Raw genomic sequence first — 23,664 nt, forward strand, 5'->3', positions numbered from 1 at the left:
AGGAGTGCATATTATTATTATTTTTTTAATATATTTTATTGATTTTTTACAGAGAGGAAAGGAGAAGGATAGAGAATTAGAAACATGGATGAGAGAGAAACGTCGATCAGCTACCTCCTGCACATCCCCGACTGGGGCTGTGCCTGCAACCAAGGTACATGCCCTTGACGGGAATTGAACCTGGGACCCTTGAGTCCGCAGGGCAATGCTCTATCCACTGAGCCAAACCGGTTAGGCAGGAGTGAATATTATTAATGAACATAATAAACTAACAAAGTGAATACAGACTCATGGATACAGAGAACAGACTGGCAGCTGTCAGGGGGGCAGAGGTGGGGGCTAGGTGAGATGGGTGAAGGGATTAAATAAAAAAAGCGGACACAGATAACAGTATGGTGATTGCCAGAGGAAAGGGGGCTAGGGGAGGTAGAAGAGGGTAAAAAGGGGATAAATGGTGATGGAAGGAGACTTGGGGTGGTAAACATACAATACAATATACAGAGTATGTATTATAGAATTGTATTCCTGAAATCTATATAATTTTATTAAACAATATCACCCCAATAAATTCAATTAAAAAATCGAATTGTATTTTCCTGACTTAAATCTTTTAAGTGATTTCTCATTGCTCTCACAATAAAGTTCAGCTTTTAGGTAAGAAATCTATTGAATCAGTTCTCACATTAGAGATGACCTCTTCTAGGAAGGCATTACTGATTCTCCAAGTCTGAATTAGGTGATTCTCCTACCTATATCAACTAAATTGAGAGGCCCAAATTATAAAAATAAGCACTACTTTGCACTACTTTCTTATTACTCACAAACATTTCCCATTTACTATTCCGCCTCCTCCACTGTAGTACAGATTTCTTGAGGACAGGCGCCTAATATAGGTCTGGTACACAGTGATTATTAACTAAATATTAAAGGAATAGATTAATTTAAGGGAGAAATTACATTAAAAATCAACAACCAAACTCTATGATCTATTATTTGTCAGGCTCTTGTTGCTTTACAAAACGCATTTACTTTTACCCTGTCATTTAGTCCTCCCAACGGATTTTAACTGTAGGCATTATCACCATTTTAGAGATGAGAAAACTGAGTGACACACTTATTCCAAGTAACAGGCAAGTCCCTCCAATACTTGGATTTGAATCCAGAAGTCCCAACCGAGTAGCACCTTCCCGCCCACTGGTTTTCATTTAAGGGTCGGCTCCCAACGTAAGACTGAGGAACAGGGATCCTTCTGGTGGGAAGGTATGATCAGAAGTGCTTGCTCTGGCGCAGGACAACTGAAAGAAAAGACGTGTGTTCCTCATCGCCTCATTACTCATACAATTTAAAGCACACTTTGTGAATTTTTAATATAAACAATGAACAAATCAACACACTCCAGCCTTTTTTGAAAACCTTTTACCTCAGCTCTGTAACTTCCACCTACCTATCTCCTCACTTCCTTCTTTCTAAGCCTCACAGAGGGCGCTCACAAAGTGCTCCTCACTGGGTGAGGGAAGTTCTGAGAAAGACACCTCACCCTGCAACCGAAAGACACAGCGCCACCACCTCAGACCTTCCGTTTTCTACAGCAGGAGGCGGGGCCAATTTTCCTCATTCAAATAAAAAACCAGGCAATTTGCATGGAGATCAGCCAATCTGTGAGCCTATTGGCTGATAGCACAGAAGGCGTGGCCAAGAAGACGTCCACCGAGCCCCGCCTACATTAATTTGCATAACGGCCTCGCGTGCAAGGGAGAAGCGGGTTTGTTTTTGAATCTGCGGCAGCGGCGGCGGCGGCAGCTTCGGTGGTGGCGACTGACTCGCGCGAGCCGGAGGCGGCAGCGTTGGGGACGGCAGCGCGGAACGGCGCTGTGGGAAGGAACTTAGTTCCCCTTCCCTCATCTTCCGCCCAGAAAGGTATATGTGCATCCTAGGGGCTGTTATAACCATGTTTTCTTGAATTACTATTGTATTTCTGAAGAGTCAAGACCGCATTATGGCGGCCGCGGGAGTTGCGTTTGCGCGTGCGCGGTTGCGGGCGCGCGCTGCATGGGAGCACGTGATCTTGCGGGGTCGGCCTCTAGCTGCAGTTGTGCAGCTGGCGGGGCGGTGGCTGCGCAAGCGCAATGTGCATTTTCAAGATCTAATGTTCTTGTGGGACGCCATTTGGGTTCTAGATTTAATTTTCCTCATTCTTGAGAGGGTTACATTTTGTTACCCTCAAATTCCCACATTTCTCAAGAAAAACGCTTCACTGATGTTGAAGCGTTAAACTGACCTTAAACTGTTTTCTTCTGTTTCTCTGATTCTCTGAGAGGCTGTGGACTTAATTTTCTGTGAAAGTGATTGTCACCTATGGTTCTGGATTATGATTTCACTTTTAGAGTTTTGCTGGATTCAAGTTTATATTTAGGCAGGTGAAGATCAGCACCTAGTGTTGGTCATACAGGAAATGCATTTATTTGAACTGCATATTTGCAAATACATTTTTAACCCTGTTTTTACCAGTGTTGTGAATGTTTACAAAATAGAAACAATTTGAGTTTGGGAAATATGAGGGGGAGGGCCCATTGGAAAGACAATGTGATGTTGTTTAAAATGAAATCTCAATCTCCTTTCGGTATTTATTTTTAGAAAATATTTCATCCTGAGTCAGTGAAGATTTAATTTTAATTTGTGTGCTTCTGATCATACTTGCATTAGAGTTATACATTTTTTAGGTCTCTGATCACTTGCCCATTATTGCTTCAGTTAGATCATTTTTGTTCCTGTTTTAAAATTAATTCATTTTCTTAGCATTTTGTTTATGATATGTAAAATATAAAACGTGATGAATTTTTCTGATAAAGAATTCTGTAAAGAACTTCTAACTACACTGAGGCCTTTGTGAGGAAATTAAGTGAACCATCAATAAAAATAAAATCAGTTAATTTACAAAAATACACTGACCACATATGTATAAGGTAATATTATGTTTGATTTTTTAAAATTGTAAGTTTGTTCCTGGTTTTACTTTCGTAAAGAAGGTAGTTATAAGTGTGCTCGTGATTATTTTAGTTTAAAATGGTAGTGTCATTATATTTTAATCTTACATAACACCTCTGGGAGAAGTTTTATACGATTTAATATAATTCTACCATTGTGCAAATTATTTCTTACTGGTCTAAAAACTTGTAAATGGTTTTCGTAAGCTTCATCTATGGTTTGTATACAAAATAATTCCTTTCTCGATAAGTTTAAATAAGTCTCCTGTCAAATGAAGAAGTGGCTATTGCTTTGTAATCTTGGTTGCTTTAGGATTGTTTTTATTGCCTAAAATAAGTACCATTAGTAGTACTAACAAGATGTAGTTGAAAGGAATACTTGTGGTTGTGGATTTTTAAGAAATGATATCACATATGAGATAGAATGGAGTGATAGGCAATATTATTTTTTCTTCACAGAAAATTTGTTGCTGATATAGTTCCTGGGCTTCTGGAGTCTCCTACACAGAAATATATTTAGAGGGCACTTGTGCAATTTTCCCTTTTATGCTTCTGGAGTGGTTTACCCAGCAGACCCCTCTCCCACTTCCTTTGACATTGTTTCTGATGTTTTATTAGAGTTAAAAATATGTTGTACTTTCTGTATTTGTGTGTCTGTATGTGTGATATGTGTAGAGACATACATATTTAGGTAAAGAAAAGAACTTTGATCTTAGGGCATGGTACACTTTGCATTTCCAGAAAAGTGAAATATTTTGGTTTATATATTTAAGCTGATGTTTTAATTTGAATATACAAACGATTGCCTCTTAGGTTAATGCTAAAGATCATAAGAGGTACTTGGAAACACTGAAGAACATAATGAACAATGTAAATATTTATTGGTGGGACAATTTTGCTGTCATGTTTGTTAGAAAGGCAAATACAGTTCTATAAACTTAAAACTAAGATTAATGAATTGTGTGAACCTCCACTCTTTGTTCATCCGTGCGCTGTCAGTACAAGCTTGTTTTGAAATTCTACTTTGATAGTTACGATGCTGCAAAATTTTGACACGTATGCAACATATATAAATATTAAAACTAGGTTACTCCAGGAATGCATACAAGTTACTGGGGTTATTTTGTGAATTTTAAGCATTGTAGAATTTAGTTCAGATAAGGTTTGATAAAGCCATAAACCATTAAAATTGGCTTTTTAATAATTTAAATGTATGATAAAAATATAAATTTTTTTTTTTTTATAACACATTAGGAACATATTGAAATTAATTAACATTTAGAAATAAATGCTCTAAATGTTTTGGTGATTTTTGTGACCTTTGTGATAATTGATTGACCTGTTTTTAATTTAGTATTATAGTATTGTGGATATTTTCCCATTCTATTAAAATGTTCCTATTTTTATTTTTTTTTTACTGAGTGGAAGGGAGAGGGATAGAGAGAAAAACTGATGAGAGGAAACATCAGTTGGCTGAATCCTGCCTGTCCCCCCTACTGGGGATTGAGCCTGCACCCAGGCATATGCCCTGATCAGGAGTCGAAGCATGACACTCAACCACTTAGCCACATTGGCCAGGCTTATTATTCTTTTAGAATGCGTTTTTTTTTTTTTAAATATATTTTTTTGATTTTTTTACAGAGAGGAAGGGAGAGGGAAAGAGAGTTAGAAACATCGATGAGAGAGAAACATTGATCAGCTGCCTCCTGCACACCCCCTACTGGGGATGTGCCCACAAACAAGGTATATGCCCTTGACCGGAATCGAACCTGGGACGCTTGAGTCCGCAAGCTGACACTCTATCCACTGAGCCAAACCGGTTAGGGCTAGAATGCGTTTTTTTAATGGTTATATGATATATAGTGAAAATATCCCAAATTATTAAATATTCAACAAATGTTTTTAAATGGCCACATAATGTTATCACTGCTAGAGGCCTGGTGCATGAAATTCTTGCACTGGGGGGTGGGGGGAACCCTCAGCCCAGCCTGCATCCTCTCACAGTCCTGGACCCCTTGCTCCTTACTGCCTGCCTGCTTGCTGCTCCTTAGCGCTGCTGTGGAGGCAGGAGCGGCTCCTGCCACCACTGCTGCGCTCGCCAGCAGTGAGCTCCTGCGTTGAGTGTCTGCCCCCTGGTGGTCAGTGCACATCATAGCGACTGGTTGTTCTGGTTGTTCCGCCTTAAAGGTCGCTTAGGCTTTTTTTTAATATATATATATATATTTTAGTGATTTTTTACAGAGAGGAAGGGAGAGGGATAGAGAGTCAGAAACATCAATGAGAGAGAAACATCGACCAGCCGCCTCCTCCACAGCCCCCACTGGGGATGTGCCTGCAAACAAGGTACATGCCCTCAACCGGAATCGAACCTGGGACCTTTCAGTCCGCAGGCCGACGCTCTATCCACTGAGCCAAACCGGTTACGGCTAGGCTTTTATTATATAGATTTAGATTGTGCTGTGACTTACTAAACCTGTTTTGTTGTTGTTAGTCCTCACCTTAGGATATTTTTCCATTGATTTTTAGAGAGTGGAAGGGAAGGGGTGTGGTGGAGGTGAGAGAGAGAGAGAGAGAGAGAGAGAGAGAGAGAGAGAGAGAAAGACATCAATGTGAGAGACGTTAATTGGTTGCCTCCCGCACATGGGATCAAACCTGCAACCCAAGTATGTGCCCTGACCCTTCAGTGTGATGGCTGATGCTCTAACCACTGAGCACACTAAACCTTCTTTTCTTGTTGACCATTTTGCTTATTGCCCATTTTCTATTATAACTGATATTATAATTGAAGTGAACATCCTTGAACATGAGTCATGATCTACTTTTTATAATTTATTTGAAACTAGAGGCCCAATGCACGAAATTCGTGCAAGAGTAGGCCTTCGTTCCCCTGCTGCCAGTATATCATCAAGTAGTTCTTTGTTCTTGTAAGTTCCCTAGAGTATGTAGAAATTAACCTACCTACTAGAGGAGCTTCTTTAAAAAAAAAACAACTCTTGCTTATTTGATCTTGCTATGTGTTCTAGAGAGCCCTAGACTTCAAAAATTACGTCATAGCCCTGGCTGGTGTGGCTCAGTTGGTTGGGCTTCATCCCTGGAACCTAAAGGTTGCCAGTTTGATTATGGGTCAGGGCACATGCCTGGGTTTCAAGCTCCATCCCCCCACTGGGGTTGTGCAAGAGGCAGCTGATGGTTTCACTTTCATATCCATGTTTTTCTCCCTCTCCCTTCCTCTCTTTTTAAAAATTAATTAAAAAAATCTTTAAAAAATTAAATATTATTATTTCACAGTGTTCTTTTCTAGATTGTCTTATAATCTACAACGTAAATTCAGTAGTTTCTCCTGTCATGTTAGTTTGTTCAACAGGGAACAATGAGTTCCACAAAATTAGACTTTGTTTATATATGTTTCAAGTTGTACGGTGCAAACCATTCTCTAATGGATAGAGTATGAGTGCTGGGCAACATTTTCAGTTTTTTAAGTCCTATAAAAAAAGAAGATGTGGGGGGGGTTAGGGGGTGGAGGGGGGACTAATGCTTATTTATACAATGTGAATGTTTTCAGTTTTGAATTTTAATCATTTGGATTTTTGAGTCTTTAAGGTGATGACTGAAGCATTACCTTGGCCACCTTTCAAAAAGCGTTGCAGGCTTAGGCCTATGGGTATAGTTGATAGTGCCTCCCTGGCAGTCTTTATAATTGGACTTACATAAACACGAAAGTTGGGGAAATGAAGATGACCTATTAACTTTACCATCAGAAATGTTTACTTATTCATGTCTGCAATTTTTCATTGCTCAGAATAGTATAAAATTGTTGTGTATTTTGTATCTAGTAGCTAGGAATAACTAGCTTGAACCCTTTTGTTTGTGAGAGAGGGCCCCTTTGTATGATGGTGATGTGAGGTGGCAGTGTCAGAATGTCTTCCTTTCTTTGTTTGTATAACACTGTGCTGCTACTTTGGGGGAATTAGTGCCTTCATGGGTAACCAAGAATTATGTGTGTAGCTCTTTATGGCACTTTTACATTCTAATGAGAAATTTGAATTGTACATTAGAATAGTGATTCTCAGAACTGACATGATGTAAAAAGAATTCTCTTGGAGTTGGTAATCCTCAAAGATAATACCTTGCATTTTGTACAAAGGTAAACCTAGAAGGTGGAAAGAGAATCTGCTGTTTTGAGGACCAGGATAAAAAGTGTCTGGTGAGACAATAATGACTTGACTGTTTCAGCTCATTTTCAACTAAGGCTTTGGAGTTTAAGATGTATCTGCCCTGCTACCTAATATTAGATTAAATATCTTAAGAAAAGGAAGAAATAGCGGAAAGCATGGAAGAGAAAAAAGACTATCTTTCAACTTTTATTTCCTTTTAAGTGGTAAATATCAGGAGCTAATTGGATTACAGTAAAGACTAAACTTCTCTAAGAAACTCTATTACTATTGTTTAAGCATGAAAACTGTTTATTTCTCTCATATAACAGTACAGCAGAAGACTGTTTAGAATTTACAGCTGGCTTTGGTTTAACATGGTTTCCATATGTTGAACATGGTTTGTAGGTTGAACTACTATACAGTTTCACTACCCAGGGGCAAGGGAGAAAAGACAGTGAGTGGGAATGCTCATTCATTCTTTTGAAAACATGATTTGGAAGTGGCACATATCACTTTGACTCATGTTTTATGGGTGAAAATTTAGTCATTGGAACATACATAGCTGGGAAAGGAAGGCTGGGAAATGTAGTACACATTGGGACAACCATGAGGTTGGCTAAAATTAGCTTTATAAATGAAGGAGAGAAATGGATATTAGAGAACAACTAGCATTTTCTGCTACAAAAGGAAGCTGTAGAAGTAGTCTCTCTAAGTAATTCATAATTTGATATTGAAAACTTTTAAGTTAGATCCAGTTATAACTGTATCTTTTGAAATGGGATTTTGAGAGCTTTGTGTTCATGATTTGTGGCTGAGGTTCTAAGTTATTATAAGTATTTGGTAGAATTCTTCCTCTTTTTTGCTTCCCTTTGAAAACATTAAATCGTGATTAGTTTTGCAAGAATTGGAATTTCAATTTAATTTTTAAAACAACTGTAATATATTTTAACCTTGCCAGTTAATTTGTTTATTTTAAAAGGATGAAGGACAGTGGGTAAATTGTCTCCCACAACCTGGTGTATGCCCTGACTAGGAATCGAACCCTTGACCCTTTGGTGCGGGATGACGCTTCAACCATTTAGCCACACCGTCCAGCATGGGAAATAATGATTTTTTTTTTTTCATAGTGGGGAAATAATGATTTTTGAAGGCCTTGTAATATACTTAAGTAAAAAGATTGTGGTGGTGAATTATTTGCTTATTGGGAAAACTTACATGATTAATTAAGTAATTAAAAGTAGCTTTCTGTAGATGATAAATAAAACAATAGATGCTTGTGCAAGGCACAGAATGTGGGACTCTGTTGTGGGGAAATCAAGGAAATGTTATGTTAGGAGGACTCAAAATAGCCCCCTAATATAAATTCTTGATTTTTGTTAATAAGTCATTGCTGCCATGGTGCCTATATAATAAACCTAATAAAGGATCCGTTAATTATTCTCAGCTGGAAGTTCTCTTATTTCTCTTTTTACTTTGTTTTACTTTGTATATCCTTTAAAGGCATTTCTTTCTACTTTTATGCTTAGAGTTATTTGTGTAGTACTTTATAAGCTTTCTGCAGTTAGTAATATCTTATTGATATATCTGGAAAATGTCACACTTTAAAGACAGATCCCTTCTAATTAGGTATGCTTAAACCATGGTAAGACCACTGTTATAACTATGAGATTGCTTTCCACAATTCCTACCTTGATATTCAATAAATATTTGCTCATCAAAAGAATAGAACCTATTTGTTTTAGGTGGAGGTGAAAAAAAGGGGAGGCAGATAATCTAGTTCTTTCCTTTCATTTAACTCATTATCCATAGATGTTAGAACTTAAAAAAAAAAATCGAACATGTAATTTACTTAAGCACCCACTGGATAAATTTTCAAAGATTAGACATGCAGTTTGCACATAAAAAATTATAAGTAGTAAAACAACTTTTAGAAAAAAATTATTCATTAAGAAATAGAAGAAAGTTAAGAAAATGAGGAAACACTATTGCTTACCTATTAATAAGCTTCTAAAATATAACTCTGAAGGACATATGTATGCATATAAATAAGGGTGTAATAAAAAGATGAAATGACATAATTTTGTGTTTTAAGTTTGTGTGATTCCTTTGCCTCTCAAACTTATTTTAAGTGATTTAAAAGTTGGAAAATAAAAACAAATAAATGAATAAATGAGGAAAGAAAGAACAAGGGAAAGGACAAAGTATTTCCCTAAAACCAGTTAATAATATAGTAAAGTGAAAAGAACAGTAATTTTGTAGTGGGACATGGGCAATTAGTGTTTCCCAACAGTATTGCTTATATATGAAATGGTGATTCCAGCTCTGGCCTGGTCGCTTAGTTGGTTAGAGCATCATCTCATAAACCAAAAGGTTGTGGTTTTGATTCTTGGTCAGGGCACATACCTAGGTTGCAGGTTTGATATGACCATTAAAAATAAAATATTTCCCTGTGGGGTGGCTCAGTTGGTTGGATGTTGTCTCGTGCACCAAAATGTTGCTAATTTCATTCCTGGTCAGGGCACATGCCTGGCTTGAGGGTGGGATCTCTGGTAGGGGGCATGCAGGAGGAAGTCAATCGATGTTCCACTCTCACATTGGTATTCCTTTCTAAAAAAATCAATAAATATTAAAATATTAACCACAATTAAATCAGTTCATTTAATCCTAGGTAATTCTTGTTTTACTGCTCTAAAGTTAATCTATTTAACACAAAATTGTCTGCACCAGACTAACAGAATCATGGGAATCTTGACCCATTCTCTTGATACAGTTTTGACACACGTCGATTCATAGAGGTGATGTCATCTTTATACCAGGAGGTCTGTATCTATGAGTCTCTCGCATATAGTAATAGTTAAGATGATTTGGTAAAGTCCTTTATTAAGGATCTTTTGATGTTTACGTAGAAGACACATTTTCCCTTTTAGGAATAGTGGCAGCAAGGATCTTGGTTTCATTTTTGTTTCTCTTTATTTTTTTTAATTTATCTTTGTTGTTGAAAGTATTACAGATGCCCCCTTTGTTTTTTTTTCCCCATTGACTACTTTCACCCCGCACCCATCCGTCCCAGGCCTTCACCACACTATTGTCTGTGTCCATGGTATTTTTGTTTCTTGAGTTGCATTGCTCCAGTCTAGCCTAATTCTCTACATTTGGCGTACCACTGTCATCCTTAGAATTTTATTCATTATTGTGGGGATTTCCTTCACTCCTTTCTGGCAGAACCCTTGTTTTTTATTTTTATTTTTTGTTAATCCTTACCTGAGGATATATTTCCATTGATTTTTAGAGAGAGTGGAAGGAAGGGGGAAGACAGAGAGAAACATTGATGTGAGAGAAACACATCAATTAGTTGCTTCCCACAAGAGCCCTGACCACGGCCAGAGATCGAACCTGCAACTGAGGTATGTGCCCTTGACTGGAATTGAACCCATGGGCGGATGCTCTGTCCACTGAGCCAAACTGGTTAGGGCAGAACCCTTGTTTTTTATGCTATGTCTTTTTATTGACTTCTATCATTAGAGGGAAGGGGACCATATTGGCTAGTAACTTTTTGAGAAACAATATATGGGAGGTATATTTTTTGAGACTATGTATGTCTGAAAATTGTCCTGTATTTTTTTTATGCGTGATAGTTTGGCTAGGTATAGAAATCTAGATTAGAAATAATGTTTCTTCAGAATTTTAAGGGCACTGTTTTATTATCTTCTATTACTACTGAGAAATATGAAACCATTCTTATTTCTGATTTGCCCCTTAATAACAGCTTGTAGAATCTTTAATAGTCTCCAGTATTGTAAAAGTTTATTGTTGGCTGGCATTTATCATCAGGTCCTTTCAGTTTGGTAACTCTTAACCTGAAAATTTTTCTTAAATAATTTCATTGGTGATATCTTTCTTCTGCCATTCTGTCATTACAGTGTGAATTTTTGGTTGGGTACTCCAATTGTCTTATTTACAACTTTATCTTTGCTCAGTTAGATTTGTTCAGCTTTATCATTCAGTTTTTCTATTGAGATTTTTATTTTTTCCCCATTACGTTCTTTTTTGTTTTGTGTTGTTAATCCTGACCCGTGGATATTTTTTCATTGATTTTTAGAGAGTGTGGGAGAGAGAGAGGAACGGGGGTGGGGGAGGAGGGAGAGAGAGAGAAACATTGATGTGAGAGACACACCGATTGGTTGCCTACCACATGTGCCCCAACCTGGGCTGGGGATTGAACCTACATATGTGCCCTTGACTGAGAATCAAACCTGAGACCCCTCAGTACAAGGGCCAATGCTCTGACCACTGAGCACCACTGGCCAGAGCTATTGTGTTCTTAATTTGTGTTTTTCTTTCTTTCTTTCTTTTTTTAGCAGTTTATTTATTTTTATTTATTTTTTTGCCTTTTTTGGGGATTTATTTATTTATTTATTTATTTTTTATTGCTTAAAGTATTACAAAGGGTATTACATATGTGTCCTTCCCCCCCCCCCCCCCGCCCTTGACAATCCCCTGGCCTCCCTACCCCCCAGTGTCTTATGTCCATTGGTTATGCTTATATGCATGCATACAAGTCCTTCAGTTGATCTCTTACCCACCTCCCTCCTGCCCCCCAACCCTCCCCGGCCTTCCCACTGCAGTTTGACAATCTGTTTGACGCAGCTCTGCCTCTGTATCTATTATTGTTCAAAAGTTTATAATGGTCTCTATTATCCATGAATGAGTGAGATCATGTGGTATTTTTCCTTCATTGACTGTCTTATTTCACTTAGCATAATGCTCTCCAGTTCCATCCGTGCCGTTGCAAATGGTAAGAGTTGCTTCTTTTTTACAGCAGCATAGTATTCCATTGTGTAGATGTACCACAGTTTTCTAATCCATTCATCTACTGATGGGCACTTAGGCTGTTTCCAGATCTTAGCTATGGTGAATTGTGCTGCTATGAAATTTTGTGTTTTTCATTCCTTGTCTATAGTATTTTACTTTTGAAACATAAATATGACATTTTTTCTTATATACTTTTAAAGTTTTCCTGCACAGTTGATTGCTTTGTGTTATTTTCTTTTCTTTAGTCTTTGCCTTCCATGTTAGAATTTTCTTAGTTCTGTTCCTCTTCTTTGTCTTATTACATAATATGTTATGGAAGATTAAAAGTAATTAGAATATTTAAATAGATTAGAATATTTAAACTTGTCAGGTTGAACTTCACTATAGGCCGCTCTGGGTGGGTTAATTTTGGAGAGCTCCCAAGCTCTTAAGGTCTTGTATTTTGGGCTTGTTAGATGTCACCAGAGAATAGTCTTCCATGTTTGTACATAGAGACTCAAAGTCTGATTGCCAGCATTCTTGGAGATTAACCCAAGAATGTTGGAGATTAATGGAGCAAGAGGACTAGGGGTCTCTCTACTCAGCAGACAGTCCTCTCTTCTTGTTATGTTGCTTTCATTTTTAATTCTAGATTAGTGGTTCCCAACCTTTTTTTGGCTATGCTCCACCTAAGCATCTCTAAAGTCCTGACGGCTCCCCCCACCCCCCCTCCCCGTGACATATAATTCTTATTATTCAAAAAGTGAACTTCTATTCACGTGGAGGAAGCCTAAAAGGCCATTAACTTGGTCTAAACAAGCTTCCAAAGAACATGGCATCCATGAAAGAAAAAAATAAAAGAATGAAAGGACAGTTGAAGTACTGAGGAAGAAATCACTAATAAGTTGTTAAAAAAATATGCCCTAATGGTTTGGCTCAGTGGATAGAGCATTGGCCTGTGGGCACATACTCAGTAGGGAGTGTGCAGGAGGCAGCTGATCGATGTTTCTAACTCTATATCCCTCTCCCTTCCTCTCTGTAAAAAATCAATAAAATATATTAATAATAATATGAAGTGGTATGAAAAAATAGCAAATAAAGTTTCAAAACATATAATAGAGACTGAAATGCAATAAATGTCACAGTATATACTTAAATACTGTAGATGGGACCCCCTAGAACCATAAGAAATGTAAAAAATTCACTGTTAATAACTCATTCTCAAATTTCCTCCCTTAAAAATCAAATTGCCCCTGGTGGGGTATATGCCCCATGTTGGGAACCACTGCTCTAGATGTTTTTAGATATTGCTAGGATTGGGGAGAACAGGTATTCAGTGGAATGTGGTGAGGGCTTTCACTAGTATTCTCTTTTAGTCACACCATCCTGCTATTTGCTCCCTTCACTCTTATTTCCAAAGGTACCTAGTTCATCTAGTTCCTATGTTTTTTGAAGTTGCTGCCATGTTAATCAAATTGGTTCGTTTTAACTTGTCTCCAGTGCAGCTTGGAATATGGTGTTGTAGGAATTGCTAGGTAAGTTACCAGTGTTTCTGCTTATTCCCCATCTCCCCAAAGTTTAGTTATTGTTTCTTTTACTTTTCTACCCATTCTTGAGGTTTTTACTTCAAATATATACTTCTACTATAGTTTAAATGGGATTTGAGGGAGTGAGATTAGGTGTTGTTCAGTTTACCATCTTAATACCCTTCTGATGTTTCTTTTCTTTTAATAAGTATAATATTGATAATAACGTGTAATTAAAATATATTGACTAAATAAATGAAAAGTATGTTAAATTCCTACCAAACACAGTGAAACCTTTAACTTAGGGCGTATGGAATTTTCAACATATAGAAAGTTTTCTAATAGTGTAATGTATGATATATAAAAAGTATAGTAATTGACTAAGAAAAAAAAAGTATAGTAATCGTCCAGTTTTCTTTCATTGCTATTTGTGTGACCTCTGGCAAATGATTACATTCTCTGGTCATAAAAATTTTGGTTTAGCCCTGACCGGTTTGGCTCAGTGGATAGAGCGTTGGCCTGCGGACCAAAGGATCCCAGGTTTGATTCTGGTCAAGGGTGAAAAAGGGAAAAAAAAAATAAATAAAAAATTTTGTTTTATAGGACTGTTATTTTACATGGTCATTTTAAGAGTCAAATGAAACAATGTGAAAAGTGCTAGTTTTTATTTATGAAGAGCTAAAACATTGGGCAATCATGGAAATGTTTAACTGACATTAGAACTAGCTTCCAAATGTTTGCTTTTACTAATAAACAATTGGGTTTATTATGACTCACTTTATCTAAAACAAATTTCTTATAATCTATGACATTATATAATCAAGCTATATTTCTTAGTAATATTAAAATTTAAAGTAAATAATATACCTATGTTTTATAATTTTCTATAGACTTTCTCTAGAGTTCAACTCTTTTAAGCACATAGTAGCTCCTATGAAATGACTATAAAAACTAAAAACTGAAAAATGTTCTACAAAGTATATATTTTTTTCCATCTTGGGTTTTGAAATGTAGAAGTTTTTAGGCCAAGACTTAAAAGTTAGTTGACTTACTAATTGACTTATTCTTCTTACTAGAATGTAAGACTTGAGATCTTAAAAATGAAGGTTCTTGCCCTAACTGGTTTGGCTCAATGGATGGAGCGTCGGCCTGCAGGCTCAAGGGTCCCAGGTTCGATTCCGGTCAAGGACATGTACCTTGGTTGCGGGCACATACCCAGGGGGAGTGTGCAGGAGGCAGCTGATCGATGTTTCTCTCACATTGATGTTTCTGACTCTCTATCCCTTTCCCTTCCTCTCTGTGAAAAATCAATAAAATATATATTTTAAAAAGTGAAGGTTCTTAAAGATATAGAATTTTCGGAGATTTTTGTGGTTGAAATGAAACACTGGGAATGTTTCAACTTACCATCTATTAAGCAAATAGATACTAATGAAGTGATTGGGAAACAAATTAAGATATGATTTCTGTCCTTTAGAAACTCATATGTAAAGATATAGGTAATGCAATATAATAAGTAAAATTATGGTATGTATAAAAGATCTTGAAAGAGTAATTTACACTTCGCGGGATAGGCATAATGAGGAGAAAGGAGAGTAAGGAAAGGATTGTCAGTGATAATGTTATTAGTGAAAGTGGGGTCCTTGGGGTATCGCTGGAATTAGAGATCCCCACGGGAGGATGAGATATGGTAGAAAGCTTTATTTCCATGGAATTATATTTCTTTAGTAAAGCTAAAGTCAGAGCTAGTGTCCAGAGTTTTCTTTCCATGCTGGAGCTGAGTCCAGTTTAGTATCAGACTAGTTGTAGTCCATTTAGTCAATTGTGTGTGAGGTCTGCGTGGCTGTGGACCATGTGAGCAAATGCAGAAGAGCCCACAAGCCCAGAGTCACACAAGTCCCAAGAGTCCCTAGAGTAGCAAGGACAAAGAGGAACCAAGAACAACAAGAGAGTGAATTCCTTTGTTCAGGGGATTAAATATTTCAAATTTTGTGCCCTTGCAGTGGTCATGCCCATTCTGGCCAATGACCTTTGTTCTCATGTGTGACCAACAGTAGGCACCTTCCCTGTCACCCCAACTTTACTGGCATATGTCTGATTCCCCTTTGTTGGACCCCTGAGGAGTGTAAAGTAGCTTCCTGGCGAAGCTGCCCAAATGACATGCCTATAATGTCTGGCCTCCCCTTTACTTCTTTCCTGTTGCTAATAACGAGGTTAATTATAACGGTAACAATAAGATAATTTAGGTTGGATCATGACTAGAATATTTGAGGGTGTGTTACATAATTTAAATATTTGTGGAACAGACGTCCAAAAGAATCTGCTTCCTGAATATCAGAAGCTGCTCATCAGGGACCTTTAAATGTTTTGGCTATTTGTCTCCCCGTTAACTCTAGTCACCTTCCAGTACTATAATAATGTCTATTCTGTTCAAATCTTTCCAGTTTACCAACTCTTACTTTTAATGAATAGATTGAGCCACCTCAGAGAATTGGTTATAATTTTTGAAGGATTAATATGGCTTGGATCAAAAATTTTTTTTTTCTGATAACATACTTAAAGCAGTTTTTACATACATTGTCCAGTTTGCCACCTGGAGAATAAATAAGGACTTTTTAAAAGCTGAGTGTTTTGTTCTTTTTTAACTTTTATTATTGGAAAATGTTGAAAGAAATTGAGTGAGAAATAATGAACTTCATGTGCCCATCACTCAGCTTGAACAATCATCCATTATAGGGCCAGTCTCCTTTTAGCTATACCCCTAACACTTCTGCCCCCTTTTAAACAAGTTTTAATGAATTCCTACATCAAGTGGTGAATAGAGACAAGATAGCATTGGGCAACTACATTTTAGGAATGTAAACAAAGGAAGAGAGAAGGAAAAGGTGCATTTCCTACCTGATGTGAGCTATCAAGAACACAGGTTCTTTCTTTTTGCCCTTCACTTTTCTTGATGGGTAGGTTGCTGCTAAGACACATTTGTTGGGATCACTCTCAAATCTGTCTCATTAATATACCTACTTTCAGACTGAATTTTACCCTTTTGTTCTCCGTATTTGTTTTTTCCCCAAAGGTGTCTACTTTATTTTTATTTACTTTTCACTTATATTAAAATGTTGGGTCTGTGGCAGGGCATGAAATTTAATTTGCTCTGGGACCAAACACTTACCTGGAGATGTGTTTTTGACCACCTGGATTACAGAAGAGAAGGTTTTATCTTTATGGCAGATTAATCAAAATAAGCTTTGTTGCCATTATATCTTTAATGACTCTAGTCCCTCCCAGCAGTTATTTAAAATTATTGTCAAGATTCAAATACTTGATTGCAGCCTCTAGCCATTTTGCTAGATTTGAGCACATTGGGGCTTAGATTCTGGGGAAAAAATCTTTAATTAGTCTTCTAAAAATGGAAATTGACTATCAGGATTTAAATAACGTAATTTTCCAGAAATTATAAAAATTGACATTCTTTTTGTAATAAAAGTACTATAAAAGATTTTTTAAAAAGGGTCTTGAGCAGAGTTTGACTTTTTTTTTTTCTGGACTGAAATGGAGGCTTTCTTTCAAGCGAATTCCCTGATGTTTGCTGTGGGTGATTTGGCTCCATCTCTGTAGCTGCTAATATGTGGCATGGACTTCCAGCTGTCGGGGATCTGGATGTGCCCAAAGTCTGTATTGCAAGTCCGGATTCACGGGCATTATGTTACAAAACTGGCTTGCTGCCTTTTCTGTTTTCTGTGTCCTGAGTAGCTGCATTGTTTGTTGCAGTACATGCATTAGCTGTTGTCTGTGTTCAGTTTCCTGCAGGCTGACAAAGTGGGAGGGGCTTTGTTTGATACATAACTGAGCTGTCACTCTGAGTTCTGGAGTGCACACTGCAGCCATCTTAATTACACTCAGAGCAACTGAGACAGTGCAGCTCCTCAAAATGGCTGCTAGCCTGGTCTTTGTAGCTGCTTAGGCAGCAACTATGCAAGAGTGAGGACTGTCACATGCATCAGAACCAGAGGTAAGAACCAATTACTCTTTATTTTTGAAGATTTTAATGAAAAACATTTGAATTTTACTGAGTTTATACAGGAAGGTGAACTTAGAGCTTGCTTCCTAGGAAATTGAAGTGTTTGCTAATAGAACCTTTAAGCCTCTATTAAAGAAACAGTGCATAGGATGGTGAGGTCAAAGGTTAAATTCATGTAATTTCTCGCCATTTTATGTTCTGTCATTGCCAGACATTTGATCACTCAGTAGTGTGTTTCTGGCTCTAATTAACTTAATATTCCTTTTGTGTTGAATATTTTAGTTTTTTTGATATTTATTTGTAGAAATTAAAAACTATATTAATCTGAATAGATTTTTGGAAAGCCATAATTAAACCTTTTGCAATTTTTCTTGGTGTGTGTGCGTTTTGGAGGTATTGTTTGGTAGATTTCTGGGAAGAATGTTAATTCTTGGATATAAATCATAGTTACAGACAGAACTTTTTTTTTTTTTTTTTTAGCACTCTTAGCCTGTTTGTACTGTGGATCCCAATCTTTCTCATTATGCTGTCTCCTCACAGCCATCCAATTCTTTCACATTTTTAATGGTGCCAACTTTGTATCCTAATTAATTTTGCTTAAATTGGCATTCAAATGTAGATTTTGAACTTAGAAATTAAGTTCACATCTTCTAGGTTTGGTTATCCCTTTTCTTTATAGGTAACGTGTTCTAATGCAACAAAGCTGAAGTAAATACTCAGTTGTTTTAATTAACTGATTAATTGTTGATGTTTACTTTAGTTTTAGTTTAAAGTTGTGGTATATTTAATTAATATAACTCAATAGTTTTGTAAGGTTTTAAAATTTTCAAAAAGCTTTCGTAGTATTGTTCTGGAGTAGAAACATTTATTGAGATATTGTATATCCGCAGTGATCTAGAAAGGTAGAATGAAATTCTTATTCACGTAATATTTCAGATAGCAGAACAGTTATATTAGCACTAATGTTTAAACTGCAGTACTTAAAAATTTTTTTTCTAAGTGGTATAGTACATTTCTCTAGGTTTCTCAATACAGAATGAATATATCCCTGACTAATATGACATAGAACAGTAAGTTTTAAACTTTCTAAAAACAGCAATTTTTAAAAAACAGCAACTTTTGCACATTCAATTCTTATGAAAGCTCCCATTATATAAAAGGGATACATATTATTTTATTTTGGTGTACTTATTTTATAATGTATATTTATAACAGTTCTTATAAGCCTGTTAATAAAATGAGAACAGTAGGCTGTTATGATGAAAATAAAAGTTTGAAACTGGATCATACATGACAATTATGGTCTTATATTAGTGTTAGGATCTAGGTTGTTATTTGTAAAGCTCCAGGTGCTAAGGAACTGGAATTCAGTTTTGAGAGTATTCTAGAACATATATTATTTGTTCTTTCGTGATTTTCATGAAGGTATTTAATAATTTAAAGTTGCTGCCGTATTGTAAAACTGTGTTTATATCTATTAGTTTTTCTTTTTAATACATTTTTTTTTCTAACTTAATGTTCAGTGACCTAAGATGTTTGGGATCACTCGCTCAGTTTCATCAACATTTTAACATGTTTATTTCACATTCAGTAATTACTTTGTGAAGTTTTGGGAATTCTTATGTAATATGGTAGATTCTCATAATCTGAACATTACTTTACGTAAGTCTCCTAAAAGAGAACAAGAAGAAATTCAATAGGTGTGAGAGATTCTAGCCATCATGCCTTTCAGTAAGGTTGTGCCCTTGAGTATGATATAAGGAAGTGAATGTGCTGTGATCTTAATCTTTATTGTCCTGCCTCTCATAGTATGAATAACTCACTGTATTTCAGAAATTTCAAAAATACAAGTCATGTACTTAGAAAAACTGGCTAGGTTGAAATTACTGATCAATTTATGTTGCTCTTTAGAGTAGGACCTCAGGGAAATTTTAATGATCCACTCTTTTGCCTTCTATTGTGGACTATAAAATTTACCTCCACCCTCCACAAGGTGACTCCACTGATTATTATGTGTACATGGGGAAACAGCAACACTCTGGTTACTCAGGATATTAATGTTAATTCTTTCAGTGTCATGTTGCGTTTTTGCAACTGTGAGCATAAACTAGACCCCACTGGGATTATTACTTTGGGATTGGTGACAGTTTCAAATTTTCTGTGCTGAATTCCAAGTTATTTATTATGTTGAACTAGAGGCCCAGTGCACGACATTCGTGCACTGGGTGGAGGGGGTTCCTCAGCCCGGCCTGTGCCCTCTCACCATCTGGGACCCCTTGGGGGATGTCTGCCTCTCCGTTTAGGCCTGCTCCCCTAAGCTGGCAGGCAGACATCCCCTGAGGGGTCCTTAGCACTGCTGTGGAGGCCAGAGAGGCTCCCGCCACCACTGCTGCACTCACCAGCCATGAGCCTGGCTTCTGGCTGAGTGGCACTCACCCTGTGGGAGCGCACTGCCACCAGGGGACAGCTCCTGCATTGAGCGTCTGCCCCCTGGTGGGCAGTGTGTGTCATAGTGACTGGTCGTTCCCCCCTTTGGTCAATTTGCATATTAGCCTTTTATTATATAGGATAACTGAGGGCATAATAAATATGGGAGCTGGATAATTGAGGTTTATGGTATTGTTATCACTTATTTTCCTTCCCATTTGTTTACCCTTTTTCATAAGCCATTTCATTAACATAGGCCTTTACAAGGAATGTTGAGATAGTGGAAAGAACATTGCCCAAGAGTTCAAACCTAACTGTAAATTCTGTTTTTGCTACCTTTTTCTCATATTGGCCAACATGTTCCATTTTTTGACTTTTGTTTCTCACCTATGAAATGGGAAATTCCTATTCATTTGGCAAGGATATGCTGAAGATCAATTTATATAAAGTTTCTAAATAGTACCATGAAATGCACCACAAATATCTGGCATGCTAATTTTCCAGTAATGAATAATTTTCAGTTTATTTGTTTCTCAGATGTCATATGCTTTATCAAATGTGATTGGATCAGGGAATGTGGGAAATTTCTTATATAATATGCTCAGAAGCAGGAAGTGCTAACTAATATAAGTATATCGACTTAGTAATATGATATATTCACTACTGGGCTTTACTCTTGTAAATAACTTAGCGAGAATAGAATGCATTACACAGAGGAGTAGAAGAAATGTTTCACTTCTGGTCTGGCTGAGTGCTCCAAGTATATAGTGACAAAAATATTTCTGTAAAGAGATGACTTGAACCCTAGCTGGTTTGGCTCAGTGGATGGGGTGTAGGCCTTTCTTCTGGTCTAGAAACTGTATAAGCCTTCGGACTGAAGGGTCCTAGGTTCAATTCTGGTCAAGAGCACATGCTAGGGTTGCAGGCTCCATCCTTAGTGTGGGGCGTGCAGGAGGCAGCCGATCAATGATTCTCTCTCATCATTGATGTTTCTATCTCTCTCTCCCTCTCTGAAGTCAATAAAAATATGTTAAAAAAAAAAAAAAGAGATGACTTGAATTCAGAGCCTAGAGTTTTTTCTGTTTCAGTACAAAAGAGAATTGTAACTGCAGTTCTCTTTCAGTGGCCACAAACTGGCAGCCAACTGACTTGTTTTATCCCATAGCCATTACCCTATTTCCGTAGTTGTTAACAAATAAAGCTGTTAGATTTTACACAAAAATGTGGTTGTCTCATCTCTTGAAAAATAGAAGATTAAGCAGTGCTAGGCGTGTGTTTCTGATTAAGAAAGTAATTTACAGTTGAGTGGCTACTGTCTCCTTCAAATAGGGCCTTGTCTTCACATCTGGTCCTCTTCTCTTCATTAATTCACATTACCTGCTGGGCTCTGTAAGTGATCCTTTTACTTAGTTGACAGATTGTTGGCAGCCTTTAATATTTAAAATACAGTTTCTAGACCAGAAGAAAGTAAGCATAAGTAAAATCTAGTCTACTTCACTTGGTAGGAGAGATAGTATATGTAAAGTCAATTTACTCTTTAGAAGATATGGCACATTTGCTAACTTTTAGCCTTGTCCTGATTTTTATATTGGAGTACTGTGTTGGCTGATTGGAAGAGATACAGTGACATCAGCAAGAAGAGATTAAAGAAATACTAATTAGAAACAAATAAGTACTTTGAGAGTCTTTTAATATAATAAGTTATCTTTTTTTAAAAAAATCACTGTTTATCAACTTAATGATGATAGTAAAAAAGAAAAAATAATCATGGTATGCAGTTTACTGAATAGATAAATGAAATATAGGCAAAAATCTTGAGCTATCAGATTTTAGCACTTAAAATGAGTAAGATCCTAATAGAAGTTTTCCTAACTGCATTAAAGTAGATAGTGTCAGGGGCTATTATAAACTTATTTGTGTTAAAAGTTTGCATCTGTTTGCATTCCATTCACTGCCTCAACTATGTGAATGAAGACTACCTTGATCCTATGAAAAATGGTAATTTATAATCATGATCTGATGTGAATTTGAATTTTACATTTTCCAGAGTGAAAGCCAGCTTCTTAGCATTCATGTAATGCCATGCCAGTGGTAACTCTAGGAAAGTGCTAAAAGAATCTTATGTTTTGGAAAATGCTTTTCAAGTTAGAGAGAAAACTTTAGTGAAAATTGAAAAAGCAGTTAACTTGCACAGGAAACATTGACTCCCCTGTTTTCCTACTCCTCACACTCCCAAAAGAGAAAGTGATTTGGGAGAAAGCTTTAAGTTTATTCAAATAAGGATTTTAAAAAATGGCTCAGGTTAGAACTTTCACAAAATGTTCTCTATTAATAATTTGTTGTAACAGTCTGTTATTAGTCATTAATGTGTGAATATGGAAATGATGAAACAGTGCTATTGACTCAGTGAATCTTTGAGTTTAGTGAAAGAGGGAGTTGAATTAACACCAAGAGAGAAATCTGAGGAGTTGCTTCAGCATTTGCCTAAGGGCTTTAACCTTGCCTGCTGAAGTAAACCAGACCCAACTGCCCAGCAGAGCCATCTGACCTGGTGCTTTCCTTTGTAGACATAGAAGGGGCATGCGAAGTGGAAAGAAAGTATTAGTATAGAAGTCAGGAGACAATTATTTTTAGTTCTGGTACTGTTAAGTAATCTATTTTTGATAAATTATTTATGCTCTTAATGCCATTCCTTGACCATTAAATGTGGGAGGTGGTTGGACTAGATAAGGACACACATTTTGGTGTTAAACAGAGTCAAGGTGAATTCATGTTCTTCCACTCACTAGTTAAAGGTTTATATGAGAAGTGTATATATAGTGCTGAAAGTATAATGCCTATTCATGTGAGTGCTCAATAAGTTTTATGTATTATTTTTTTATGGAGTGAAGCTATAGTATTTGCAGAACCTGTTTTCGTAACTTTAAATAGGGATGAAGTCTACCATACAGAGTTGCTATTGGAATTTAAATGAACAGAACAAATATAAAGCACCTAGTGCAGTGTGTAGCACAAATTAAGTTGTGAGTAAATATTGATTGCTTTTTCCTCACAGGGTTCTCTCCAGCACAATTTATTTTATTTTTTCTGTTTTATTTCCCCTTCCCCCCCCAATCATTATGGAATTGGGAGAAATATGGACTACTGGATACTTAGAAAAGGATCTTTAGGGAGAGGAGGTTGTTAGGGACCTGGCTGATTTATATTAAAAATACCAGAGAGCAGCAAGGTGTTTATATGTCAATGTGAATACTTTAAAGAGCCCAAAGGGGACAAAACCAGAACTCTTATTTATGCTAAGGTAACAAGATAGAGTGAAAACAAAAATGGACTGTGGATTAATCATTTGATTCAACAAATTTAACAAATACTTATTATGAACCTATTATTTGCTGGGCACTATTTTCATGGTTGGAGTACAAGATCCCTGCCCTCAATGAGTTTACATTGGGTTAGGGGACATGTGAAGACAGTAAATATAAGAAGGTTAAAATACTGAAGGACTGAGAATGCTAGGTGTTGAGTGAAACAGGGAGCCAATAGTCACATGAGTACTAGTCATATTTGTCCTTGTCCTTTCATGTGCTGTTTGTGGAGCACAGATCCTGACAAGACAAAATAGTTATTTGAGGAAATCTATTACTGCTTATCAAAGATAACCCCAAGTAACACTTAGGATTATCCAGTTATTAGACGTCTACCAGGTCCTGTTGATACGTAACTTTATCATTCCCTTTACTTAGAACTGGTTTCATTTTCTTCAT

The 23,664-nt window shown here is 36.8% G+C and overlaps 1 protein-coding gene across 4 annotated transcripts in view; it reads left to right on the forward strand.

The window, feature by feature from the left end:
- The first annotated feature begins 1,748 nt into the window (after positions 1-1,748).
- The window catches only part of ATF7IP (activating transcription factor 7 interacting protein), a 126,673-nt gene continuing 104,757 nt past the window's right edge, over positions 1,749-23,664 (forward strand). For 2 of the 4 annotated variants that reach the window (XM_059682262.1, XM_059682261.1), the window contains exon 1: positions 1,749-1,917. Coding sequence is in view for 2 of the 4 variants with exons in the window: in XM_059682263.1 (XP_059538246.1) it covers positions 17,448-17,464 (17 nt within the window). In the remaining 2 variants the exon portion in view is untranslated. Of the gene's footprint in view, positions 1,918-17,040; positions 17,465-23,664 lie in introns of those variants that run through there. The other 2 variants (XM_059682263.1, XM_059682260.1) reach the window with 2 other exon arrangements.

Source organism: Myotis daubentonii, chromosome 2 (assembly GCF_963259705.1).
Source record: "Myotis daubentonii chromosome 2, mMyoDau2.1, whole genome shotgun sequence".
Classification (NCBI taxonomy): domain Eukaryota; kingdom Metazoa; phylum Chordata; class Mammalia; order Chiroptera; family Vespertilionidae; genus Myotis; species Myotis daubentonii.